Source organism: Bombina bombina, chromosome 4, assembly GCF_027579735.1.
Source record: "Bombina bombina isolate aBomBom1 chromosome 4, aBomBom1.pri, whole genome shotgun sequence".
In the NCBI taxonomy this organism is placed as follows: domain Eukaryota; kingdom Metazoa; phylum Chordata; class Amphibia; order Anura; family Bombinatoridae; genus Bombina; species Bombina bombina.
The window spans coordinates 954390996-954415227 of NC_069502.1; the positions used below are offsets into that span (position 1 = coordinate 954390996).

A 24232-nucleotide genomic window follows, 5' to 3' on the forward strand; every position below is an offset into this window, starting at 1 on the left:
GGTACTTGCCTCTGAAAAAAATTGTATATAACCCCAAATGACTTTGCTGATGTTTTCATTGTTCATTAAAGTGTGCAATACATTTTAAAGGTGAAAGTTCCTGGCATTTGGGGTATTATTGTATTGGGCTAAAAAACGTAGAGCTAGCAAAGCTCCCCAAAGTGTGAGTACCCTGCTGCAATTATTAAAAGAACATGAAACCTCATTTTTTTTCACCTTCATAATTTAACCCTTTGAGTGCTAAGCACTTTCCCACCTGGGTGCTAAGATTTTTTAATGTTTTTTTTATTTTTCTATTCTAACTTTTTTTTAAAACTTTATTATTTTTTTCCAGACTCCCAAGACTTACACCGTTGGAAAGGTTAGGCGATTACCTTTCCAACGGTGGGTCTTGGGGGTCTGTAGCTACTTAGATGCCTGAGATACAGGCTTCTAAGCAGCATGCCCCCTGCTCCTATACTTAACATTGTTAAGTATAAATAAAGTTGCGCGGTGACGTCATCACGTTATTTGCGCGTGACGTCACCACGCAAAACGGGAAGCCCCGGCGATGCCTGTCACTTTACAGGCACGATTGCCGGGGTAGGAGCGGGTGGGAGCCCCCAGATCTCCCTCAAGGTGGGAGATTGCTAGTGATGGCTCTGAGCCGTCATTAGCACCAGAGTGGGAAACTCTGTGACGGCTCAGAGCCGTCATTAGCACTCAAAGAGTTAAAGAGCATGTGATTTTTAAACAACTTTCCAATTTACTTCTGTTATCCAATTTAGTTTGATCACTTAATATCCTTTGTTGAAAATGATACCTAGATAGACTCAGGAGCTGCTTATTGGTGGCTAAACATATATTATTGGCTCACCCAGTGCATTCAACAAGCTCCCAGTAGTGCATCACTGTTTCTTCAACAAAGGGTACCAAGAGAAGGAAGAAAATTACATAATTGAAGTAAATTGGAAACTTGTTTAAAATTGTGTTCTCTATCGTAATCATGAAATAAAATTTTTTTGGTTTCATGACCCTTTAATCACAGATTGTTTCAAGCAATATTACGCTATGTGTATGTGCTTTTTGCTTTCATTGAAGATATCATCCATCAATGGGATTTGGGCACATAAGAATATTTTAAGAGAAAGGACACTTTATCATTTTAGAAAAGCGACCACATCACATTATTTTATTATTTTTATTTTCATATCACTCTTTATAAACTACACAGTGATTTAGAGCAGTGCACAAACTCTTTTACATCTAAAAAAAAACTACTCACCTGGGTTTTCTAGTGGTTGCACTAATGTTGCAAAAATTGCACAATGTGTGAACAAAGTGACAATTTTAAATGCTTTCAAAACATTTATTTTGTTTAAAGATTTTTTTGATTAATTGCTGTTTTATACTACGCACATATAAACATTTTTATTTTTTTATCTCTTATGTCCCTTTAAAGCTGTGAAATCACTAGCAAATGGGAATTGTTCGGGATTTCATGGATATAACCTTTATAATTGCCTTTTAAATAGTGTTTTATCTCCTCTGCTACCGCCAATTATGAACAAATATTAATGATCTCCCATGATTATCAAGTAATCACTTTGCAGCATTTTGCAGGGTCACGGATCTGGATCCTGCAGTATGCAGTCAAGTCTCAAGCCTCTCTCAGTCAGTTGGTAAAAACCACAATTTTCAGTGTTCAATTACAGAAACATTAGGCAGAATAAATAATTCAAGTACTGTAGATTAATTCTTATTATAACAAATTAAACATTTTATATTGGACTTAAATAAATTTCTTATAAATATATAAGATAATATAGGTAATAAAAATATAGATAATTCCTTTAATTTACCATTCCCCAGTTTTGCATAACCAACATTGTTATAGAAATATACTTTATACCTCTGTAATTACCTTGTATCTAAGCTTCTGCAGACATCCTCCTTATCTCAGATCTTTTGACAGACTTGTATTACAGGCAATTAGTGCTGACTCTTAAATAACTTCACGTGTGTGAGCACAATGTTATTTGCTATTCACAGCCAGACTGTGAGATAAGAGGTGGGTAGAAAAGTCTTAGAAATCAGCCTTTGAGCCTACCTAGGGTTAACCATTAACAAAAAAAAATTTCAAGAGGAAAAAGCAAATTTGATGATAAAAGTAAATTGGAAAGTTGTTTAAAATGACATGCCCTATCTGAATCATGAAAGTTTAATTTGGTCTTTACTGTCCCTTTAAAGTGAATGTAAAGTTGAATGAAGGAGAGCCCATTTTTTAAAAATACTATTAAAAACAGGGGCACTTACATTCATTAAACTTTACATTGCAGTGTTTTTTTTTTTAATACTTACCTTTTTCTATAGCAAACCCAGACCATGAACCTTCACACGCAGCTCCTCTGTACCGGCTTCCTCCAATCGTTGCGTGGCCTCACGAGATGGATGCTCCGGGGTGCACACCATGATTGGAGGAAGCCAGTTTCGTCATTGCTGTGCTAAGTACAGAGGAGCTGCGGGCGAAGGATCGCTGGTCTGAGTTTCCTAAAGAAAAACGCTGCAATGTAAAGTTTAATGAATGAAAGTGCCCAAGTTTTTAAAAGTGTTTTAAAGTGAAGGTCAAGTCTGGCGTCTTCCTTATCATTTTTCAATATGTTATCAAAAATAATTATGATGTTCATTCATCAAATTATATATACATACCACTAAAAGTTGTATTTTTAACGTTTTTATTAGCTCTGTTTCAACTGTATAATCCGCCCGCCATACTGCCGTTATTGATTGACAGTTTTTCTCACCAATCTCTTATTTACCCCCGTGGCATCCAGCCCCTTTTTTGTTTTGTCACTTTCACCTTATGCGCATGCGTTTAAACAAACTGCGCGTCATCATCGGCATGCTCGTTCATGAAATGCGCATGCGTTTTCCGCTCTCACAAATTTTGATATATTGAATCGACAGGGTCCAGAACGATCTAGAGCGTGAGTGACTGACAGACTTGGGTAGAACTGAATGATACAATTTTGTTTATGCATTGCATACATAGTATCGTCGGTATTGAAACGCATGCGCTATTGAGTTCAAGAGACGCATGCGCATTAAAAAAATAACACTGGTGCACGAGCGTAGTCAGCTTGTAAGAACCAAAGCGGCGTCATAACAGAAGAATCAGGAAGTATGTTTGGGGCGGAGCTAATTTCGATAACGGAGGTATTTTTAAAAGCTATTTTATTTGAAAAGCATTCGTTATTTATAGATATTAACTCAGCGACTTCAATATTTTAAACATAACTTTTAAAACGGTGTATTGATAACACTTTAAAAAACAGGCACTCATTCATTCAACTCTACATTCACTAACAAAAAGAGGCTAAAGTGTTTCACATGCTTTGCACTGAGCTGAGGTGCTTATTATACATTTAATGGACTGAAATAATGCAATGAGAGCTGTCCTTTCCGTTATTCCTCTGATCTTGTTATTCAATAAAATGCGATCAACTAGGACCTTTACTTATTTTACTTGTATACTAACTATTATATACAACGAATATCCGCACTTTTTTTTTATTTTTGTTTTTATAAAATGTTCCTATTTTTGTTTGTTTAGATGATTCTATGTTTATTATATTTGTTATACTTTCTTAAAGGGGCATTATACTTCTGGGCACAGCTATAATAACATGATTAATACTCACTCTGCTATTGTTTTCCTTCTCTACCTGCAGCTCTATTTAAAGCCATTCTCTTATTTTAAAGGGACATAAACCCAAAATTGTACTTTTATGATTTAGATAGCGCATACAATTTTAATTCGGCATATAAGTGCAGCCATCAATCAACAGCTAGCTCCCAGTAGTGCATTGCTGCTCTTGAGCCTATCTAGGGATGCTTTGCATCAAAGGATAGCAAGTGAACAAAGAAAATTTGATAATAGATGTAGATTGAAAAGTTATTTAAAATTACACTCTACCTGAATCATGATTATTTGTGGGGGGGATTTATGTCCCTTTAACCCTTTTACAGAAGTAAGTTGGTAAAACTCTGCATCTTATTACTGGGAGCAGCCATCTTTTAGCACACGTGTTGTTGCCCCCTGTTACAGAAGCAGTAGATCAGTGTAGTTACTGGCTTTTTGATAGCTGTACCTTGTACTCTGGGTTAGCTTGAACAATAGAAAAAGGAAGGTTTACATTTGTGCAGTTCATTTATACAGTTTAAAACTTCCAAAAAGCCCTTGTAAATAATATAGCGCAATACAGCTCCTGCTCTGTATTGTGCACACTAAACTGAAGTGCACTATATGGCTTGTCAAGAAGACAATATTACGGATCTGTGGATGTGCAATGCTTCTGTCACACAGGGTACAAGAGTTTTTAAACTCTAAGATGGCGACACCCAATGTGAAGATTCAGAGCTTTATTAAAGGAATAGTCTAGTCAAAATTAAACTTTCATGATTCAGACAGAGCATGCAATTTTAAGCAACTTTCTAATTTTACTCATTATCAATTTTCTTTGTTCTCTTGGTTTTTTTTTTTGAAAAGCAGGAATGTAAATTTAGAAGCCAGACCATTTTTGGTTCAGGACGCTTGTTGATTGGTGGTTTTTGGTATGATTTGTTGATACTACTGGTTTCTAGCTGAAAACATGGGTGAGCCAATGACCATTGGTCTATATATGCAGCCACCAATCAGCAGTTAGAACCTAGGTTCTTTGCTGCTCCTGAGATTTCCTAGATAAACCTTCCAGCAAAGGATAACGAGAAATAAGCAAATTGAATTACAGAAGTCGGAAAGGTGCTCTGTCTAAATCATGAAAGAAAAAATGTGTTTCATATCCCTTTTAAGGGACATTTCACTGCTGTGCACAGCTATAAAATAATAGTTGCTACTCACCATGTTTTCTATTTCATTCTGTTCCTGCAGTTTTGTTTAAATCAGTTCTCCTGTTTTAATAGCTTAAAGGTGCCAGATACTGAATCTCCACCACTTTGTACTGGGGCTGCCATCTTGAAGCTCAGGTATTCTCACAGCCTGTGACAGAAGCTGTGCACACTAACAAATCAGTAATATTGCCTATATTTGTACAGCTGTATAATGTGCTTGAGGTGTGTTGCATGATACAAAGTCGGATCTTTGCATTTTTATCACAGTTTTACTGTTACACAAAATATATATTTTTTAAAACAACCATAATATAGAGCAATGCAGCCACTGCAAAAATGTAAAGCTCCTGTTTTGTATCATGCACCCTAAGCTGAAGCCCATAGCTGTAAAACAATATAGGCAATATTATTGATCTGTGAGTGTGCACAGCTTATGTCATAGGCTGTGAGAATACCTGAGCTCAAAGATGGCAGCCCCCAGTACAAAGAGGCGGAGCTTCCGTATCTGGCATCATTAAAGGGCCATTATACACTCATTTTTTCTTTGCATAAATGTTTTGTAGATGATCTATTTATAAAGCCCATAAAGTTTGTTTTTTAAAAAAATGTATAATTTTGATTATTTTTAAATAACATTGCTCTGATTTTCAGACTCCTAACCAAGCCCCAAAGTTTTATGTGAATACCGTCAGCTACCTTCTCCAGCTTGCTCCTGTTTGTGTAAAGGGTCTTTTCATATGCAAAAGAAGTTGGAGGGGGGAGTGTCTGATATTTCCCACTTGCAGTGGGCTTTCCAACTGCCTTTTCAACAGAGCTAAACTGAAAGCTTCGAAGTACGTTTTTAAACCGTTTTATACTGGATTTTTATATCAGTATCTGTGCATCTTATTCTTTATAGTAGTGTCTATTACATGCAGTTATATGAAAATGAGTGTATATTGTCCCTTTAAGCTATTAAAACAGGAGAACTGATTTGTAAAGAGGAACAGGATGAAATGCAATAACATAGTGAGTAGTAACCATTCTTGTTTTGGAGTTGTGTCCAGCAATTTAATGTCCATTTAATACAAATTAAGTTTAAAAAAATAATTAGTGATGTCAACTTTTTTTTAACATTCAGTGATTCCGGATGAGGTGAAACCCAAGTATGTGAAAGGCAAAAAGCGATATGGCAGACGCACACGACCTGAACGCGAGGCAGCTGAAAATGAGGCCAACAAGTTCTTACAAGAGCAGCACCATGTCAATAGCAAAAGAAAAAGTCAGCTGAGGAGGTCGTCTTCCCTGGAGAGTGTGGAGGTAGGCGTGAGTCATCAGACAAGTATTCTAAACTCTGCGCTGCGCGCAGCACATTCCATCTCTGCTCACTAACACATGTGGCAATAAACAGAACATTTAGGATTTCTACTGTTCTTTGTTTAAAATAAAAAAGTAATAATTAAATTCAAACTGATATATTTTAGATACAGTTTTCTAAGTAAAATACAACTTCCGGTATGCAAGTGGCAGCTTCTACTCTTACAGTTGAACAAGGGATACAACTTTATAAACACTGCAACTTGGTGATTACATGATGTGTAGCAGCCAATCCGTACACTGTACAGTAACAGGCTTTGAAAATGTTCCAAGTTACAGCTGTATGGGAATTTTTTTTCTTACTCATTTTGTTTATAAATTCTTATTTTAAGCATTTATTTGATAGAGGGGGAATCTAGACTAACAATAAAATATTCTTATTAGTCTGAACATATTATTTTATTATTATTATTATTATTATTATTAAGTTATTTTTTTGCAAACTATGTGTAAGCAACCAATGCAACGTGATTAAACACAAAGTTAAAGCCATGCTTAGGAGCACCAGTGTATTGCAATGAGCCAATTAAGAGTAACATATGCAAATATTTGTTAATAACTGTATATGTCCTGCTCAGAAAGGACTGATAAGATTGCCTGACACACGTTATGTGTTAGTTTGAAGCAAGTATATGTTTAGTGATAATTTTCTCAAATTAAAGCATTTGTTAGACTAAAATGTCCCTTTAAGTCATTTGAGGTAAACTGTCTCTAGAAAGTTTAACAATTAATACTGAAAATGCTATGTCAGTTTAATTCAGGAAAATATAATTAGACATTTAAAGAGTCATGAAACTCAAAATAAAAGTTTCATGCTTCAAATAGCAAAATCAATTTTAACTGACTTTTCACTTTGATTCTATTGTCATATGTACTTTGTTCTTTTGGTTTCGTTTGTTGAAAAGCATATCTAGATAGGCTTAGGAACACCAGGGTACTACTGGGATCTAGCAGGTGATTGGTGGTTACACACTTACACTTCTTGTCATTGGCTCACCAGATGTGTTCAGCTAGGTACCCAGTAGAGTAGTGCATTGACGCTCTCTAGATGATTTTAATCCCTTTGCAAGGGTTTAATATTGAATGAATGGTTATTTACAATTAGTAATACTATAATAATATGTTGTCACATTTTAAAGCGTTTTCTTTTTGCACTTTTATGTCCCTTTAACTAAAAGGATAACATGGATTTGCAATTGTTTCTAAGCTATCCAATAACAAACATATTTTTAAAACCAAAGTATAAATCCCTATATTTATTAAAAATAGTATTTAGAGCATTAGATGCTTTTGAAGTTTGAATCAGTTGTATATTTATATCTCACACTGATGTATGTGTTATAGGTGGGTTTTTCATTTTGAAAAATATAATAAATAAATATAAGAAAAGAATTAAAATGAAATTTGTTTTAAAAAATATTTTGATGTAAAAAATAAATCCTTTGTAGTAACCAAAAATAAAAGGGTATACTTGAGGCACAATGCATGCTACTCCCCGCACACCCTGCAGCATGTGTAACTCATAAATACCCAGGAAAACATGGCTGACATTTGGTGACATTTACCATTGTTCTATCAGAACAGCGAATTCATCAGACTAGCGAACGGAAGTGACATTCGGTCAGCTGTCTGATAACAAACCCATACCACTCAAGCGCTCTTCATTGTAGTTGCATTCCAAAGCGACTGTCACATTCACTCTTCTGATAGAACTACCGCTATCATACATCCACCCTTAAAGGGACAGTATACTATAAAATTAACATTTTATTACCTTGTCAGTATATGGCCGGGTTATAACACAATATATTTAATAATTATCCTTTAAAATAAACCCTCAATCAATATGCATATACTAAAACCATAAAATTAATATAAATTCCTGAATTATTTTTATTAGTTAATATTTATAGACACACTGAAGTACATTTGTAGGAACAAGAATATGAATCAATACTATACACGTTTAAAACTATTAAAATATGCTATGCAAAGTTCCTAAAAGTTTACCTTTAGAGCTAGCCTTATTCACAATTGAATTTCATTCAATTGACACAATGAGATTCCAAGATATTAGCTACTAACATTCAGACTGGTACAATCAACTATATAGTCACAATTGATTCTAACACAATTTAAAACCTCAAAATAGTATCTATTATCTATGCAAAAACCAATTGTCCTTTGCTAATTTATCTAAGTTGAAATAAATTCTATAATTAAAACCAATTCTAAGATATATATATATATATATATATATATATTTTGCAAAGATAAATTACTTAGCATACAAAAGACAAACTTAACACATACATGACTATGAAACACAAGTTTAAAATACTGAGTCCCCCTTTAAATCTATTACCTATATTTAGTAACCTTTTTATACTTTACCAAAATGACCAAAATCGATAATGCAATTTTCAGAAAACTTCTTGTTTCATCTCAGAAGACAAAGAAGTATATTTTGCAATCAATGAGAAAAGGTAGCTAGCCTTGCTTGTAATACTTGTATTTCAAACGCCCAGTAACCAGTTACAAGTTAGCTCAGCAGCATGTGTCTTCCTTCTCTTGCATTACTTATATATGTTTTCAATCATTTATGAAACCATATGGGCGGCCCTACGGAAACTGATCATCCCATTGGTCACCTGGGAAGCATCTCTCTGATTGGCCCTAGGCGAGGCATGGTTACTATGGAGACGCATCTTTTAACAGTCAAATCTTTTGGCTGTAATACCGGATTTTGGCCATCGGGGGCAACATGACAAACAAATAGCAACACATTTAATAATTTCTAACATTTATCCCACACTGCCAATCCAAATATATTCCCTTACAATGATTATATTAAACATACTATAATTTATTGCATTAATAACTCACAATATTAATTATAGATGGGGTAGTATCATATCATTTTTATGATTACCCCAATACCAAACACATTATGTTTTTAACATTATATTATATCAAAGCAATTTATACTGCAAACTGATTAGCTTAAAATCCATTTAAAATGTCACCAGGTCATTTCCCCACAATTATATACAAACACAGCATATTTCGCATTCCGTGTACTTCTTTATGGGACAACTACGTGTGTATTTATTAACCATGGCTGAAAAATAAAAATGTAGGTTATTTATATTTTTCATTTAGCAGACATTCATATTTAATATACGAATAGACAATTTCATATCCATTAATGTTCTTCCTTTCATTTTCCATTAGCTTCCTGAAATACAGAGCAATTGTATTTATTTTTGAATAATTTAAACATTTTATATCTACTAATGCAGTTATTCATTTAATTTATTTCAATCTGAATTGCATTATAGAGATGTAATACAGTCTAAGGTATATATATGAAATATTTTGTCTGAATATATGTACATGTGTGTGTGTGTATGTGTATATATATATATATATATATATATATATATATGTATTCATTTCTATGCTGTCTTTTAACAATGGTTTTAAGAGTATAATTTAAAACGTGTTTTTGCTGGTCAAACTTTCATTTTTTCAATACACAGGCAGGGGTAATTAACAAGTCTATGCTAATCACTATGAAGTCAGAATTTTATTTGCTTATCTAGCTTTATGTTCAGAATGTCATCTCCATACATTCCCTGTTTGCTACCCCCTGCAAGGCTGTGAGCTTCAAAAACTATGTTATCTTTTAATTAGGATAAAGGTGTCTTTACCCAGCCAAAACCATTTGGCAGAAGGGTTGTGATTTACAGTGAAATAGAACTGTTGTAAATAGCCTCATATTTAATTAATCCTGTGGTCTCACCAACTATATATATGAAAATTATATATATATATATATTTTTTTTTTTTCATTTATAATATTCATATACCCTGACTATCTCTTCTATAACCCACTGGGAGTGTAATTTTTCTGCTGACTGTGTTAACACAGCTTGGCCTCGAGGCCAAAAACTTTTAGGGTGGGTGGGGATACCACAGGATAAATAAACTATTTCAAATGCCAATATAAAGGTAATGGAAATACATGTAAACAATTTAATACACTCCAGCAGGTAAAGTGGATCATTAGGGTAAAGTGGATCATTAGGAACAAATTAAAGGGGATACATTTTTTGAGTAAACTGTCCCTTTAAACTAAACTGAACTGTCCCTTTAAACTAAATTGATGTGGCTCCAGAATTGGGCTTATACTATATACTGTATGTACCCTGACATATCAGTTTGGCAGAACATGTGCAATGTGTCACGCCAATAAAGCACTTAGCTTTGTACTGGGAGGTGTGGCACGGAGAACAAGAACAGACAACAGTGACACATTCACCTCCTTTAATCTCATACCCCGCCACATGGCTCTTTGTGTCATACTACATTGCACATGTTCTGCCAAACTGATATGGTAGGGTACATACAGTATATATTATAAGCCCAGTTCTGGAGCTACATATGTTTAATTTAAGGGTGGATGTATGATAGGGGGAGTTCTATCAGAACAGGGAATGTGACGAAGTCCCTTTAGAATGCGAGTACAATGAGGAGTGCATGCATTGTATGGGTTTGTTATCAGACAGCTGACGGAATGTCACTTCCATTCGCTAGTCTGATGAATTTGCTCTTCTGACAGAACACCCATGATGATCGACTGGACTTTAGAGTGCCTAAGCATCATGGGAAATGTAGTTCTGACATATCTGGAGTGACAAGGATTGCCATCACTGATATAGAGCACTAGTTTTCAAACCTGTCCTCAAGCCTCTCCAACAGGCCAAGTTTTCAAGATTACCTTGGATTAGAGTAGGTAAAATAACCGTGTTTACTAATCCGATGATTATTTCACCTGTGCTCAAGTTCAGATATCCTTAAAATCTGACCTGTTAATGAGGCCTAAGGACAGATTTGAGAACCAGTGATATAGAACAATGGTTTTCAAACCTGTCCTCAGACCTCCCTAACAGGTCATATATATTTTAAGGATATCTGAACTGGAGCACAGGTGAAATCAGCTTATTAGTAAACACGTTTATTTTACCTGCTCTCACCTAATGTAATCCTGAAAATCTGGCCTATTGGGGAGGTCTGAGAACAGGTTTGAAAATCAGTGATATTATAGAGCATACAATGTTTTGCAATATTTCCATTTTACCTCTGTTATGAAATTTACCTTTTTCTCTCTGTATCCTTTATTAAAACGTATCTAATTTTCATGAGAGCATACTGAAATAGGCTCAGGTGTGAGTGTGCCTTGAGCATATGTATATTATTATTACAAGCATTGTTGCAAACAGTGCTCTGCATACATTCACATCCCTGAGCCAGCCTAGGTATGCATCTCAGCAAAGGATACAAAGAGAAAAAGATAAATTTGACAACAGAAGTAAATGGAAAGATATTAACATTATACACATGGACTCAACAATGGATGCCAATTTTCTAACAAATAAAATCAATATTTTTTAAGTCGTATTCTTTTTCTAAATCATGAAAGTAATGTTGCTCTTAATCCCTCTTTAAAATACACTGCCTGTTAATGTGCCTGTATATAGGTTTTGTAACTACATTTCTCATGATGCTCAGCCAGCATATCAGCTGGCTGAGCATCATGGGAAATGTAGTTCCAAAACCTCTTGAAGGCCAAGTTTGAGAAGGTCTGCTGTATAGGGTTTGTCCAATCAGTCCCCTTCTATCTTAAATGGGGACCAGCTGATGAGAATTTGAGGATTTAGTTGCATAATCACAGGTGGGTCTGAGCTGGTCACTTACCTACCAGTGCTCATGCAGGCAATAATTATGGTGTGTTTGGAAACAATGGTTTAGCCATTATCAGATGTACTAGGTAGACTGTGCAGATTGTACCCTTTAGAAATCTGTAGATCACAGTAATTTGTTTTTATCTGAAATCTATTTCTGTTGTATGATATCTGTCAGGTTGTTTCTTTCACCTTTTAAATGAGATTGAGAAGAATACATAAAAAAACAACAACCTGTTAATGCAATAACTGAAAAGGATCATGGAATAATAATGGGAAATGAATTTGAATTGTTTGTTTGCAAATGAATGGAGATCAGCAAATGATTTGTGAAGTTCAAATAGTGAGCTGCTATTTTGTGAGACAAATATAAAATAACATAACATGACATTTTAATATTAGCAGATTATTCTGTAACATAGGAATTGTTTGAGATTGTTGTGTGTGTTTCAGTGTGAATAGATTTAATTGTGAATTTGATATATAATAACCATGAAAGGGATTTAATGCTCAGATTTTTTTTTAACAATTTAATGCCGTTTGGAAAATTCTTGCCCCCCTCCTTCCTCCCCTTTTTATTCTCCATTATTATTTATAATAAAAAAAATAGAAGGGTACACTGAAAATTCAATAAATTGTTAAAAATGTCCTCTTAGCATATGTCCTTTTTATATGTTGTGCATATTGCATGTTGAGAAAGCCAAAGGTGTTGATAGTGAGCACTATTTTTTTCTGGTAAACAAGTACTACAATCATACTGCGTCATTTAAAAACACTAGAAATGGTTCTTTTAAGCTGACTTTTGTATATATTTTTGAGTAATTTACATCTGTTTTTGGTTTTGTTTTTTTTACCTTAAAGGGACATAAAACCCAAACATTTTCTTTCATGATTTAGATAGAGCATGCAATTTTAAACAACTTTACAATTTACTTATTATCCAATTTTCTTTATGTTCTTGTTATCCTTTGTTGAAAAGTAGGGAGTTCAGCTCAGGAGTGTGCATGTGTCTGCAGCAGTTTTGCAATAATGTCATACATTAGCAAGAGCACTAGATGGCAGCACTATTGCCTGTAATTACACATGTGCATGCCACCTGTCTAGATCTCTTCAACAAAAAATAAGATGAGAACAAAGCAAATTTGATAATAGAAGTAAATTGGAAACAATTTTAAAATGTTATTCTCTGACTAAATCATGAAAGAAACCTTTTTGGTTTTCATGACCCTTTTTTAAAAGCATCTAAAAATCCTATTTAGTTAGAAGCACTCTCCTGTCGAATCAAGTATGATTTGACATACACTTCATGCTTCTGTCATATGGCGTCTAAACAATTGAGTGGATCACACCATGATTTTACAGACAGGTTAATAATAATAATAAATGTATTTTTATATTGTGTTTAGCAATAAATCCATAGACAAATTTACAACCCACTCTATTTGGAGGGGCATTTTAATTATTTTGTTTACTCAATAAACACAACAGAATAAGAATTGGATAAACAATTATGCATGGAAAGATATGTGAGTGGTTTTAAATATTTTTTTTTTATATGTATGTTTGCACAGCTGATACCATTGTATTGATAAGGACAACCCCGCAGCTTTATTGGCTGACAGATAAATGGGCTACCACTAGCCTGACAAATAAGTTTGATAATTCAGAACATAAACCTCCTTTTTCATAATAAAAAAAAGAATACTGTTTGTTTTCAAATTTTTTTTTTTTCTGCTACAAATATCAAACTTTCAGACATCCCAACCTGAAAAAATTAATTTCAGGGAGCTGGCTTCTCCCGCTACTGCGCTGCCCCCCCCCCCCTCCCAGTTACATATTAGACACCTTGAAACCCTAAATAAGATACTTATCATTAAAGTAGCTCTCACTAAAGTCACATTAAAAAAAGTAGCTTTATTGCACAACCACATACAACAAACCTATTTTCCAGTGATCGTACGCTTGTTGAATGCTTAAAGCAGAGCTTTCCAAACTTTTCATGTTGGTGACACACTTTGTAGCCTTACATCATTTCGCGACACAGTAATGAAGTTGTACTAGCAAAAAGGAGGTTAAACTAACTTGTTTTAAGGAATACGGACACATACATAAATTATATAATAACAAAATGCATTTACAAGTAACAGTATATATGTGCAAGAATTAAAAAAAGTTTAATAACACCAATAGCTACTTACTATTTTAATGGGATGTATGAGGTTGATGGGATGAACACAATTTCTGAATATTTGGTGTAATATTAGATAAAGACACTCACATTTCATCATCAAGCATTTTTAAGCTTCCTATCCATATATCAGGAGCAGCAATGCACTACTGGGAGCTAGTTGCAAAAAAAAAAACCCACTGACTTCCAACTTCAGCTCAGCGTTTAAAGCTGCCACCCTCAGAGTTCTGTGAGTCTGACTGACTACTGCCCGCGCTGCAAACACACTGCTGTCCCACTCACTGACTACACATGCAGTCACAAGCCAATTAAGGAGACTACACGTGCAGTCAAAGCTGCCAATGGTAATAGTTTCAGTTCCCACTGAGCTGCGCCAATAGGTAAAGATGATCTGTGACCCACTAGGTATCAATCACGTGTCAACCATGTGATATGCGTAGCAGGCAGGTGAAAAGTCAGAAACCAAAAAACAATTTTAAAAAAAATGTAATTAAAAAAATTTGTGCTGAAGCAGGGACACACCTACACACTGCTGCCGACACACTAGTGTGTCCCGACACACAGTTTGGAAAGCACTGGCTTAAAGGGACAAGCAGGCAATTTTAAGCAACTTTCTAATTTACTCCTATTATCAAATTTTCTTCATTCTCTTGGTATGTTTATTTGAAAATCATCAAGAATGTAAGTTTAGATGCCGACTCATTTTTAGTGAACAACCTGGGTTATCCTTGCTGATTGGACAGCACCAATAAACAAATGCTGTCCATGGACTGAACCAAAAAATTGCTGGCTCCTTAGCTTAGATTCCTTTTTCAAATAAAGATAGCAAGAGAATGAAGAAAAATTGATAATAGGAGTAAATTAGAAAGTTGCTTAAAAGTGCATGTTCTATCTGAATCATGAAAGCAAACAATTGGGTTCATTGTCCCTTTAAATATTTTAGAATACGAAGTTTAATTACGTGCAGTAAATAAGGTAGTATTTGTGTTTTATTTTATTAAAATCAGTGCATTCCTTTGTTGAAGGAGCAGCAATGCACTACTGGGAGCTAGCTGATCACAAAGTGAACCAATGAGGCATATAGTTGCAGCCACCAATCAGCAGCTAGCTCCCAGTAGTGCATTGCTGCTCCTGAGCCTACCAAAGTATGCTTTTAACAAAGGATACCAAGAGAACAAAACAAATTATATAATCGAAGTACATTGGAAAGTTGTTTAAAATTGCATGTTCTATCTGAATCATTAAAGTTTCATTTTGACTTTACGGTCCCTTTTTAATTATTTTGTTTTTGTACATACCTCTGTATAACAATAACCCTTCAGTTTGCAAAACATTGAATTTAGTTGCAAAAGACTTGTGTGGAAAGACCTACACTAACTTGCCAAGGACCTATTTCATTTTTATGCTGCTCTAGGCACTGGGAAAACTTCTGCACCAGAGCACCCAACCGTTTTCTAGATATTTTAACTCATATATTTATGAGTTGTGCACCCTCAAAAAGGCTATCACAGATCATTGATTTATGATAAAATAAAAGGGATATTACTGCATTTAAACCAGTGCATCAATATAGTAAAAGTGCTTGCTGTTTTAAAGGGACATGATACCAAAATGTTGAATTACTTAAAAGTGATGCAGCAAATCACATCTTACTATAAAGGTACTTTAAGCAACCAATCAGGATGCTAGTGCCAGGACTTGCAAAGGAGCGTACATCTGTATGTGCAGACACAGCTCCTTATTTCCTTGATCAGTTTAAAGTGATGGTAAATTCTCCAGCATAAAGTCACATATAATGAAAGCTCCTGTGCTAACTAGCATATCGATCTGCTTTTAACATTAAAAACTCCAATCTACCTTTAATAATTAAGGTTTTTCTCCGGCTCCATTAACTGCTGTGATGCAGCCTCTGTCACATAATTTCTCTTTGGCTTCCTTGACTGGCAGTTGTTTTAGCCAATCAGAGCCTCACCATGCGTCCCATGTAAAGTATTGACAGCGCGCTCCCGTGCTTGTAACTCTGACTGCAAGTAGAACTGCGCAACTCGCTAAGCCGTTTGGGCAACAGAAATCACTGTTTACTGTTTCTGGTGAGCAAACAGTGTAGCGAGTTGGGCATGCGCAGTTCTTCTTGCAGTCAGAGTTACAAGCACGAGAGCGTGCTGTCAATACTTTACATGGGCCCCATGGTGAGGCTCTGATTGGCTAAAACAACTGCCAGTCAAGGAAGCCAAAGAGAAATTCTGTGACAGAGGCTGCAATACAGCAGTTAATGGAGCCGGACAAAATCCATAATTATTAATGGTAGATTGGAGTTTTCAATGCCAAAAGCAGATCGATATGCTAGTTAACACAGGAGCTTTCTTTATATGTGACTTTATGCTGCAGAGCTTACCATCACTTTAAGGAAGTTTACTATGAAATCTCATGAGATCACAGTAAAGCAAAGTGTGAGATCAGCACTGATGAATATGATTAATTAGTGTTTCCCCCCCAAATGCACAGAGCACATACTCTGGTGAGCTGAAATTTTTTTGAGGTAAAATATCTTCTATTTTACATAGAAATGTTCAGGTGATATTCTCTAGTTGTACTGCATCACTTTCAAGGGATTTAGCATACAAGTATCTTCCTTATTGTGCCTATTTGTACCCTTCTCAGGTGCTTAATCACCTTGTCCACTGGTTGCCCATAACCCCCCAATTTTAGACTTTAATGCAGATTAGGCTGGCAGTACAGCCAATCAAATACCGTTTCTCTTATGGTCTTATACTATAGCTCTTCTGCAGTCATTTGGAGAGCATAAGAGTGGGAATTCATCATGCCATAGAACTCGGGTTGTCAATTTTTTTTTTTTTTTAAGAAAATAAGGGAGCCTAAGGAATCGACAAATTTCACGTAAGAAATCAACAAATTATACAGGAGTTACTGGGGGAAAAAAACACTTTATTTTATAATTTCATAGAGTTTGGTACAACAAAATTCTTCATACAAATCATCTTCATTCACACAGTCTAGTAATACATACAACTTTCTGCAAATCCGTGAATTCTACTTCTCATTTCAGGCACAGTGGGAGTAAAGATGTTAAACTGTCAGATACATCAAAATTATTAACTAAATAACAGCTAGATTACGAGTTTTGAGAACTATAGGGATTTTAACGACAGCCACAAAAGCGGCCTTATTTCACCTCCCTATAGCGCTGCTATTACAAGTTTAAAAAAAGCAGGCATGTGCGGGTGATATGGTGGCTTTGAGCTCCATACCGTACCGAAATCAAGCGCTGCTTTGACGTGCTCGTGCACGATTTCCCCATAGACATCATTGGGGAGAGTTGGCAAAAAAAAGCCTAACGCCTGCGATCGCGGAATGAAAAGCTCCGTAACGCAGCCCCATTGATGTCTATGAGGAAATAAAAAGTTACGTTTAAACCTAACATAAACCCAGAGTCTAAACACCCCTAATCTGCCGCCCCCGATGTCGCCACCACTATACTAAAGTTATTAACCCTAAACCTCTGGCCTCCCACATCACTACCACTAAATAAATCCATTAACCCCTAAACCTAACACTAACGTAACCCTAACACCCCCTAACTTTAACATAATTAAAATATAGCTAAATTAAAATTACAATTATTAACTAAAAAATACCTATTTAAAAAAAATACTTACCTGTAAAATAATTCTAAGATAGCTACAATATAACTAATAGTTATATTGTAGCTAGCTTAGGTTTTATTTTTATTTCACAGGTAATTTTGTATTTATTTTAACTAAGTAGATTAGTTAGTAAATAGTTATTAATTATTTAATAACTACCTAGTTAAAATAAATACAAACTTACCTGTGAAATAAAATTTAACCTGCCTTACACTAAAACATAACATTACAAAAAAAAACCTAAGCACTAAAATTACTAAAAATAACTAAATTACATAAAAAAACAAACACTAAATTACAAAAAATAAGAAACAAAATATAAAAAATTAAAAAAAATTACACCAAATCTAATAGCCCTATCAAAATAAAAAAGCCCCACCCAAAATAAAAAAAACCTAGCCTACACTAAACTACCAATGGCCCTTAAAATGGCCTTTTGTGGGGCATTGCCCCAAAGATATCAGCTCTTTTACCTGTAAAAAAAAAAATACAAACACCCCCCAACAGTAAAACCCACCAACCCCCCCCAAATAAAATAACTATCTAAAAAAAAATAAGCTCCCCATTGCCCTGAAAAGGGCATTTGTATGAGCATTGCCCTTAAAAGGGCATTGAGCTCTTTTACATGCCCAGACCCTAAACTAAAAATAAAACCCACTTAAAAAAACCTAATGCTAACCCCCGACGAACTTACATGCATGCGCAGTTCTTCTTGCAGTCAGAGTTACAAGCACGGGAGTGTGCTATCAATACTTTACATGGGGCGCAAGGTGAGGCTCTGATTGGCTAAAACAACTGCCAGTCAAGGAAACCATAGAGAAATTCTGTGACAGAGGCTGCATTACAGCAGTTAACGGAGCCGGAGAAAAACCTTAAATATTAATGGTAGATTGGATTTTTTTAATGCTAAAAGCAGATCGATATGCTAGTTAGCACAGGAGCTTTCATTATATGTGACTTTATGCTGCAGAGTTTACCATCACTTTAAAAAAAAAAAAAAAAAAATACAAACACCCCCCAACAGTATAACCCACCAACCCCCCCAAATAAAATAACTATCTAAAAAAAACTAAGCTCCCCATTGCCCTGAAAAGGGCATTTGTATGAGAATTGCCCTTAAAAGGGCATTTAGCTCTTTTACATGCCCAGACCCTAAACTATAAAAATAAAACCCACCTAAAAAAACCTAACACTAACCCCCGACAAACTTACAGTTCTTGAAGTCCCGCTTGAAAGATCCATCCAGCCGGCGAAGTCCTCATTCATGCGGCAAGAAGTCTTCATCCGGGCGGCCTGTTCCATCTTCATCTAGCCGGCGAAGTCCTCATCCATGCTGCAAGAAGTCTTCATCCAGACGGCATCTTCTATTTTCATCCATCCGGCGCGGAGCAGGTCCATCCTGAAGACATCCGGCGTGGAGCATCCTCTTCATACAGTCGCCGCCGTAAACTGGAACTTCAATGCAAGTGACCCTTGCATTCCTATTGGCTGAAAGAGTTCAATCAGCCAATAGGATTAGAGCTGCTAAAATCCTATTGACTGTTCAAATCAGCCAATAGGATGAGAGCTCATTTTTTAAGTTTTTTTTGGGTGGGTTTTATTTTTAGTTTAGGGTCTGGGCATGTAAAAGAGCTAAATGCCCTTTTAAGGCCAATGCCCATACAAATGCCCTTTTCAGGGCAATGGGGAGCTAAGTTTTTTTTTTTTAGATAGTTGTTTGTGGGGGTGGTGGGTTTTACTGTTGGGGGGTGTTTGTATTTTTTTTAAAGGTAAAAGAGCTGATATCTTTGGGGCAAAGCGGCGGAATAGGGGTTAATACATTTTAATAATGGCGGCAATATCGGAAGCGGCAGATTAGGGGTTAATAAATTTATTATAGTGTTTGCGATGCGGGAGGGCCTCGGTTTAGGGGTTAATAGGTAGCTTATGGGTGGGTGTTAGTGTACTTTGTAACACTTTAGCTATGAGTTTTATGGTACAGCTTTGTAACGTAAAACTCATAACTACTGACTTTAGATAGCGGTACGGATCTTGTCAGTATAGGGAGTCCCATTGAAAAAGGACTTTTTTAAAAGGGCAGTACTGATGTTGCATGACTGGCTAAAAGGTGTGTGGTACACCTATACAGACAACACTTGTAATAGCAGCGTTAGGGAAAATGAAGCGTTATGGGCCATAACAATGCTATTTGACTCATAACGCAAAACTCGTAATCTAGCTGTAAGAGAATGGCTCATAATTTCAATTCCTATGCTACTAGCCAGGCCAAATTATTACCTGACACTTCTGGTCCCACCCATACCCACTACCCCACCCCTTCTGATGATTAGCCATTGTGAAATACCTTATTGTGCAGTATTTTCTTTTATTGTATACTGTACATACAGTAATAAATTAACAAAAATAAGTGCATAACAGGTAGAAACATTGAGTTTTGGGGAAGACAACAGCTGGATGGAACAAGGAAGTTGTTGAACTGAGAGAATGCAGAGAGTTCTGCTGATATTTATGGAAGGTCATAGCAGAAATAGAAAAGTGTTTATTTAAAAAAAAAAAATCATCTCTTTCTTCTCTCTCTTAACTCTTTCTCCACTCCCTCCTCTCTTCAATCTTTCTTTTTACACTCCCTTCTCTCTCAGTCCAAATCTTCTCTTTACACTTTACTTTTTTTTCTCCTCTCTCATATCTCTTCCCTCTCTCATATCTTTTCCCGCTTTAATTTTTAACCCTCAAAATGTGCAGCGATCTAACTTCTACTTCCCCTTAAGAACTGGCCTAGTTGGCCAAAGCTAAAATACATCCCTGCTCCTAGCATTCCAGCCTATAAAAAGGATTTTACACCTTTCACATAACCATAGAAGAATGTGGTGATAATCTGTTTAGTGTAAGACAATTGCATAATGTCACCGGAACATCAATAAATATACATGTGAATCAGTTTGTTTGGAAAACTGATGGTTCTTGCTTAGTTCTTACAATGAATATCATTGTATTAAATAGTATAAATAGGAGATTCAGTATTAAAAACTAGGTTTACTGGCATTCGCTGCACGTTATTCTGTTTTACCAAAGGCTAGATTTATAGTTACATACTGGCAGAAAAGCAATGTTATTTGAGGAACTTGTACTGTCAATAAAAAAACATAAATCTCTATCTCCGGAAGTCACAGATCATTCTGTTAGGTTAAACAAACAACATATACATTGTACATTGTTTTAAGAATGGTCAGATGACTTTTTCATATAGATTAATGCCAGAGTAATAAAATCATGTAGTAGTGACTGTAAGAGATACTTTCACTTAAAGGGCTAATAAACACCTTGTAATTACAATAAATGTATGTTATGTTGCTATAGAATAACATATAAGCCAAGTTTAAAAGGGACAGTTGTTCCCAATTTGTTATTTTACCTGGGGGGGGGGGGGTGTATTTAATTGTTTATAAGTAGCTCATTTACCTTATTTTGGCTCTTGAAATAGCTGATCTAGCCTGTGGTATCCCCACCTATACTGAAAGTTTCTATACTTAAAGGGACAGTATAGTATAAAATAGTTTTTCCCTTAATATGGTTCCAATTTTTTTTTTTTACCAGCTGCAGAGTATAAAATGTATGAATGTGTTTTGTTAAGGTTTATTTTTGTATATGAATTAGCTGATTTTGTGTTTTGAAGCCACAACCTAATAAAATGGGTTAAAGGACCAGTCAACACATTAGATTTGCATAATCAACAAATGCAAGATAACAAGACAATGCAATAGCACTTAGTCTGAACTTCAAATAAGTAGTAGATTCTTTTATAACAAATTTCAAAGTTATGTATATTTCCACTCCCCTTGTACCATGTGATAGCAATCAGCCAATCACAAATGCATATACGTATATTCTGAAATCTTGAACATGCTCAGTAGGATCTGGTGACTCAAAAATTGTAAATATAAAAGACTGTGCACAGTTTTTTTAATTGAAGTAAATTGGAAAGTTGTTTAAAATTGCATACTCTATCTGAATCATGAAAATTAAATTTAACCTGAGTGTCCCTTTAAGCTTGTAGGTATAATCAGATCTCATTACTTTATCACATTGTGTACATATACAGTACCTGCTTCTTTTTCTAATATCTGTCTGTAAACCAATCACCAATACTTGCAGAGAACAATGGAAAATTAACATTTTATTACCTTATCTCTTCTATAACCCACCGGGAGTGTAATTTATTCTATTGGCTGTGTTAATACAGCTTGGCCTCAAGGCCAAACACTTTCAGGATGGGTGGGGATACCACAGGCTAAATAAACTATTTCAAATGCCAATATAAGAGCAATGGAAATACTTGTAAACAATTTAATACACTCCAGCAGGTAAAGTGGATCATTGGGAACAAATTAAAGGGGAGATTTTTTTTTTTTTAATAAACTGTCCCTTTAAGTCCAGGCTATGTAAACACAGCCAGCAGAAGAAATTGCACTCCATGTGAGGTGTAGAAGAGAGATCTAATAACATTATAATTTTCCATTGTTCTGTCTTAGTATTGAGCTTTAGTTTACAGACAAATATAAGATAAGGAAGCAAGTGTGTGTACACAAAGAGATAAAATAATGAGATCTGATTTTATCTGCAAGCTTAAAGGGACACTGAACCCAAATTTTTTCTTTCGTGATTCAGATAGAGCATGCAATTTTCTAATTCACTCCTATTATAAATTTGTCTTCGTTCTCTTGCTATCTATTTGAAAAAGAAGGCATCTAAGCTTTTTTTCTTGGTTCAGTACTCTGGACAGCACTTTTTTTATTGGTGGATGAATTTATCCACAAGTCAGCAAGGACAACCCAGGTTGTTCACCAAAAATGGGCTGGCATCTAAACTTACATTCTTGCATTTCAAATAAAGATACCAAGAGAATTAAGAAAATTTGATAATTTGAGTAAATTAGAAAGTTGCTTAAAAAAAATCATGCTCTATCTGAATCACGAAAGAAAAAATTTGGATTCCGTGTCCCTTAAACTCATTTTATTTTTAAATGCAGCTGGTATAACAAGTCATTGGTGATATATTAAGAGAAAAACTATTTTACAGTACACTATCCCTTTAATATTTTTAAAACAAATTAACCTTCTTTTTACTGCAATTATTTTTCAATAACCAAACTCCACCCACCATTGGCCTTATTTAGAGGAGCCAATCTGGCTTTAGTCTGCAGTCAACAAGGCCAATTTGGACACCTGATCATCATAACTAAATGATCTTGTTGGTACATTTCATTCCAAAACCAGGGGCATTAATATGAAGTTGCCCCCCCCCCCCCCCCCATGTAATAGCCGCATCTCTTCTGGGAAGCCTTTCCAAAAGAGTCTGTAGTGTGTTATTGGGAATTAGTGTCTATTCAGCCAAAAGAGCATTTGTCATTTGTGAGGTCAGTCACTGATGTTGGACAAGAAGATCTGGCTCACATTCTGTGTTCTAATCCAATGTTTAGTGGTGCTGAGGTCAGGGCTCTGTGCAGGGGGCTTGAGTTCCTTCACACCTAACTTGCCAAACCATGTCTTCGTGGACTTTGCACAGTCATTCTAGAACAGGAAAGGGCTTTCCAATTTTCTAAAATGTCTTTGTATCCTGTAGCATTAGGATGACCCTTCATTGGAACTAAGGGGCCTAGCCTAAACCCTGATAAATCCCCCCCCAGATCATTATACCTCTTCCACAAAACTTTACAGTAGGCAGGTAGCATTCTCCTGACATTCACCACACTGATTCTTCCATCAGACTGCGAAATAGTGAAGCGTGACTCATCACGCTAGAGTCCAGTGGCGGTGTGCTTTACACAACTCCAACTGATGTTTGGTATTGCAGATGTTGATGTGTTCAGCTGCTTGGCCATGGTAGCCCATTTCATGAATCTCACAACGCACAGTAAATGTCCTGATGTTTCTTCCAGAGGCAGTGAGTGGTGCAACAGATTATAGACTATTTTTATGCTGTATGCACTTTGTGGCCCCACTCTAAGTTTGCGTGATCTTCTACTTTATGGCTGGGCTATTGCTGCTAAATGCTTCCACTTCACAATAATATCACTTACAGTTGACCAGGGCAGATCTCTTCAGTACTACTTACTGTACTGCTAATCTTTGTCTAAAGAAATGTCATGGCTGTCTGCTGAATTGTATGCACCTGTTAGCAGAGGTTGTGGCTGAAACACCTGAACTCAATAGTTTGTAGGGGTGTCCACATACTTGTGGCCATATAGTATATGTAGCAGGGTTAACCTTGAGAAGTCAGCAAGGTGTATTTCAAGTTCTGAGAATTAGAAAAAACTCAAATTTCAGAGCTAAATTATGAGAATGAGGCAAAATAAATAATAAAAATATAATGCAAAGTTATTTTCTTACACATTACCACACATTTTATAT

General features: G+C 35.5%; 1 protein-coding gene across 2 annotated transcripts in view; it reads left to right on the forward strand.

Annotated features, from left to right (window-relative positions):
• NINL (ninein like) overlaps nt 1-24232 on the forward strand; it is a 373652-nt gene that overhangs the window by 101932 nt on the left and 247488 nt on the right. For both annotated transcript variants that reach the window (XM_053711960.1, XM_053711961.1), the window contains exon 4: nt 5990-6168. In XM_053711960.1, coding sequence (XP_053567935.1) covers nt 5990-6168 — 179 coding nt within the window. The remainder of the gene's footprint in view (nt 1-5989; nt 6169-24232) is intronic.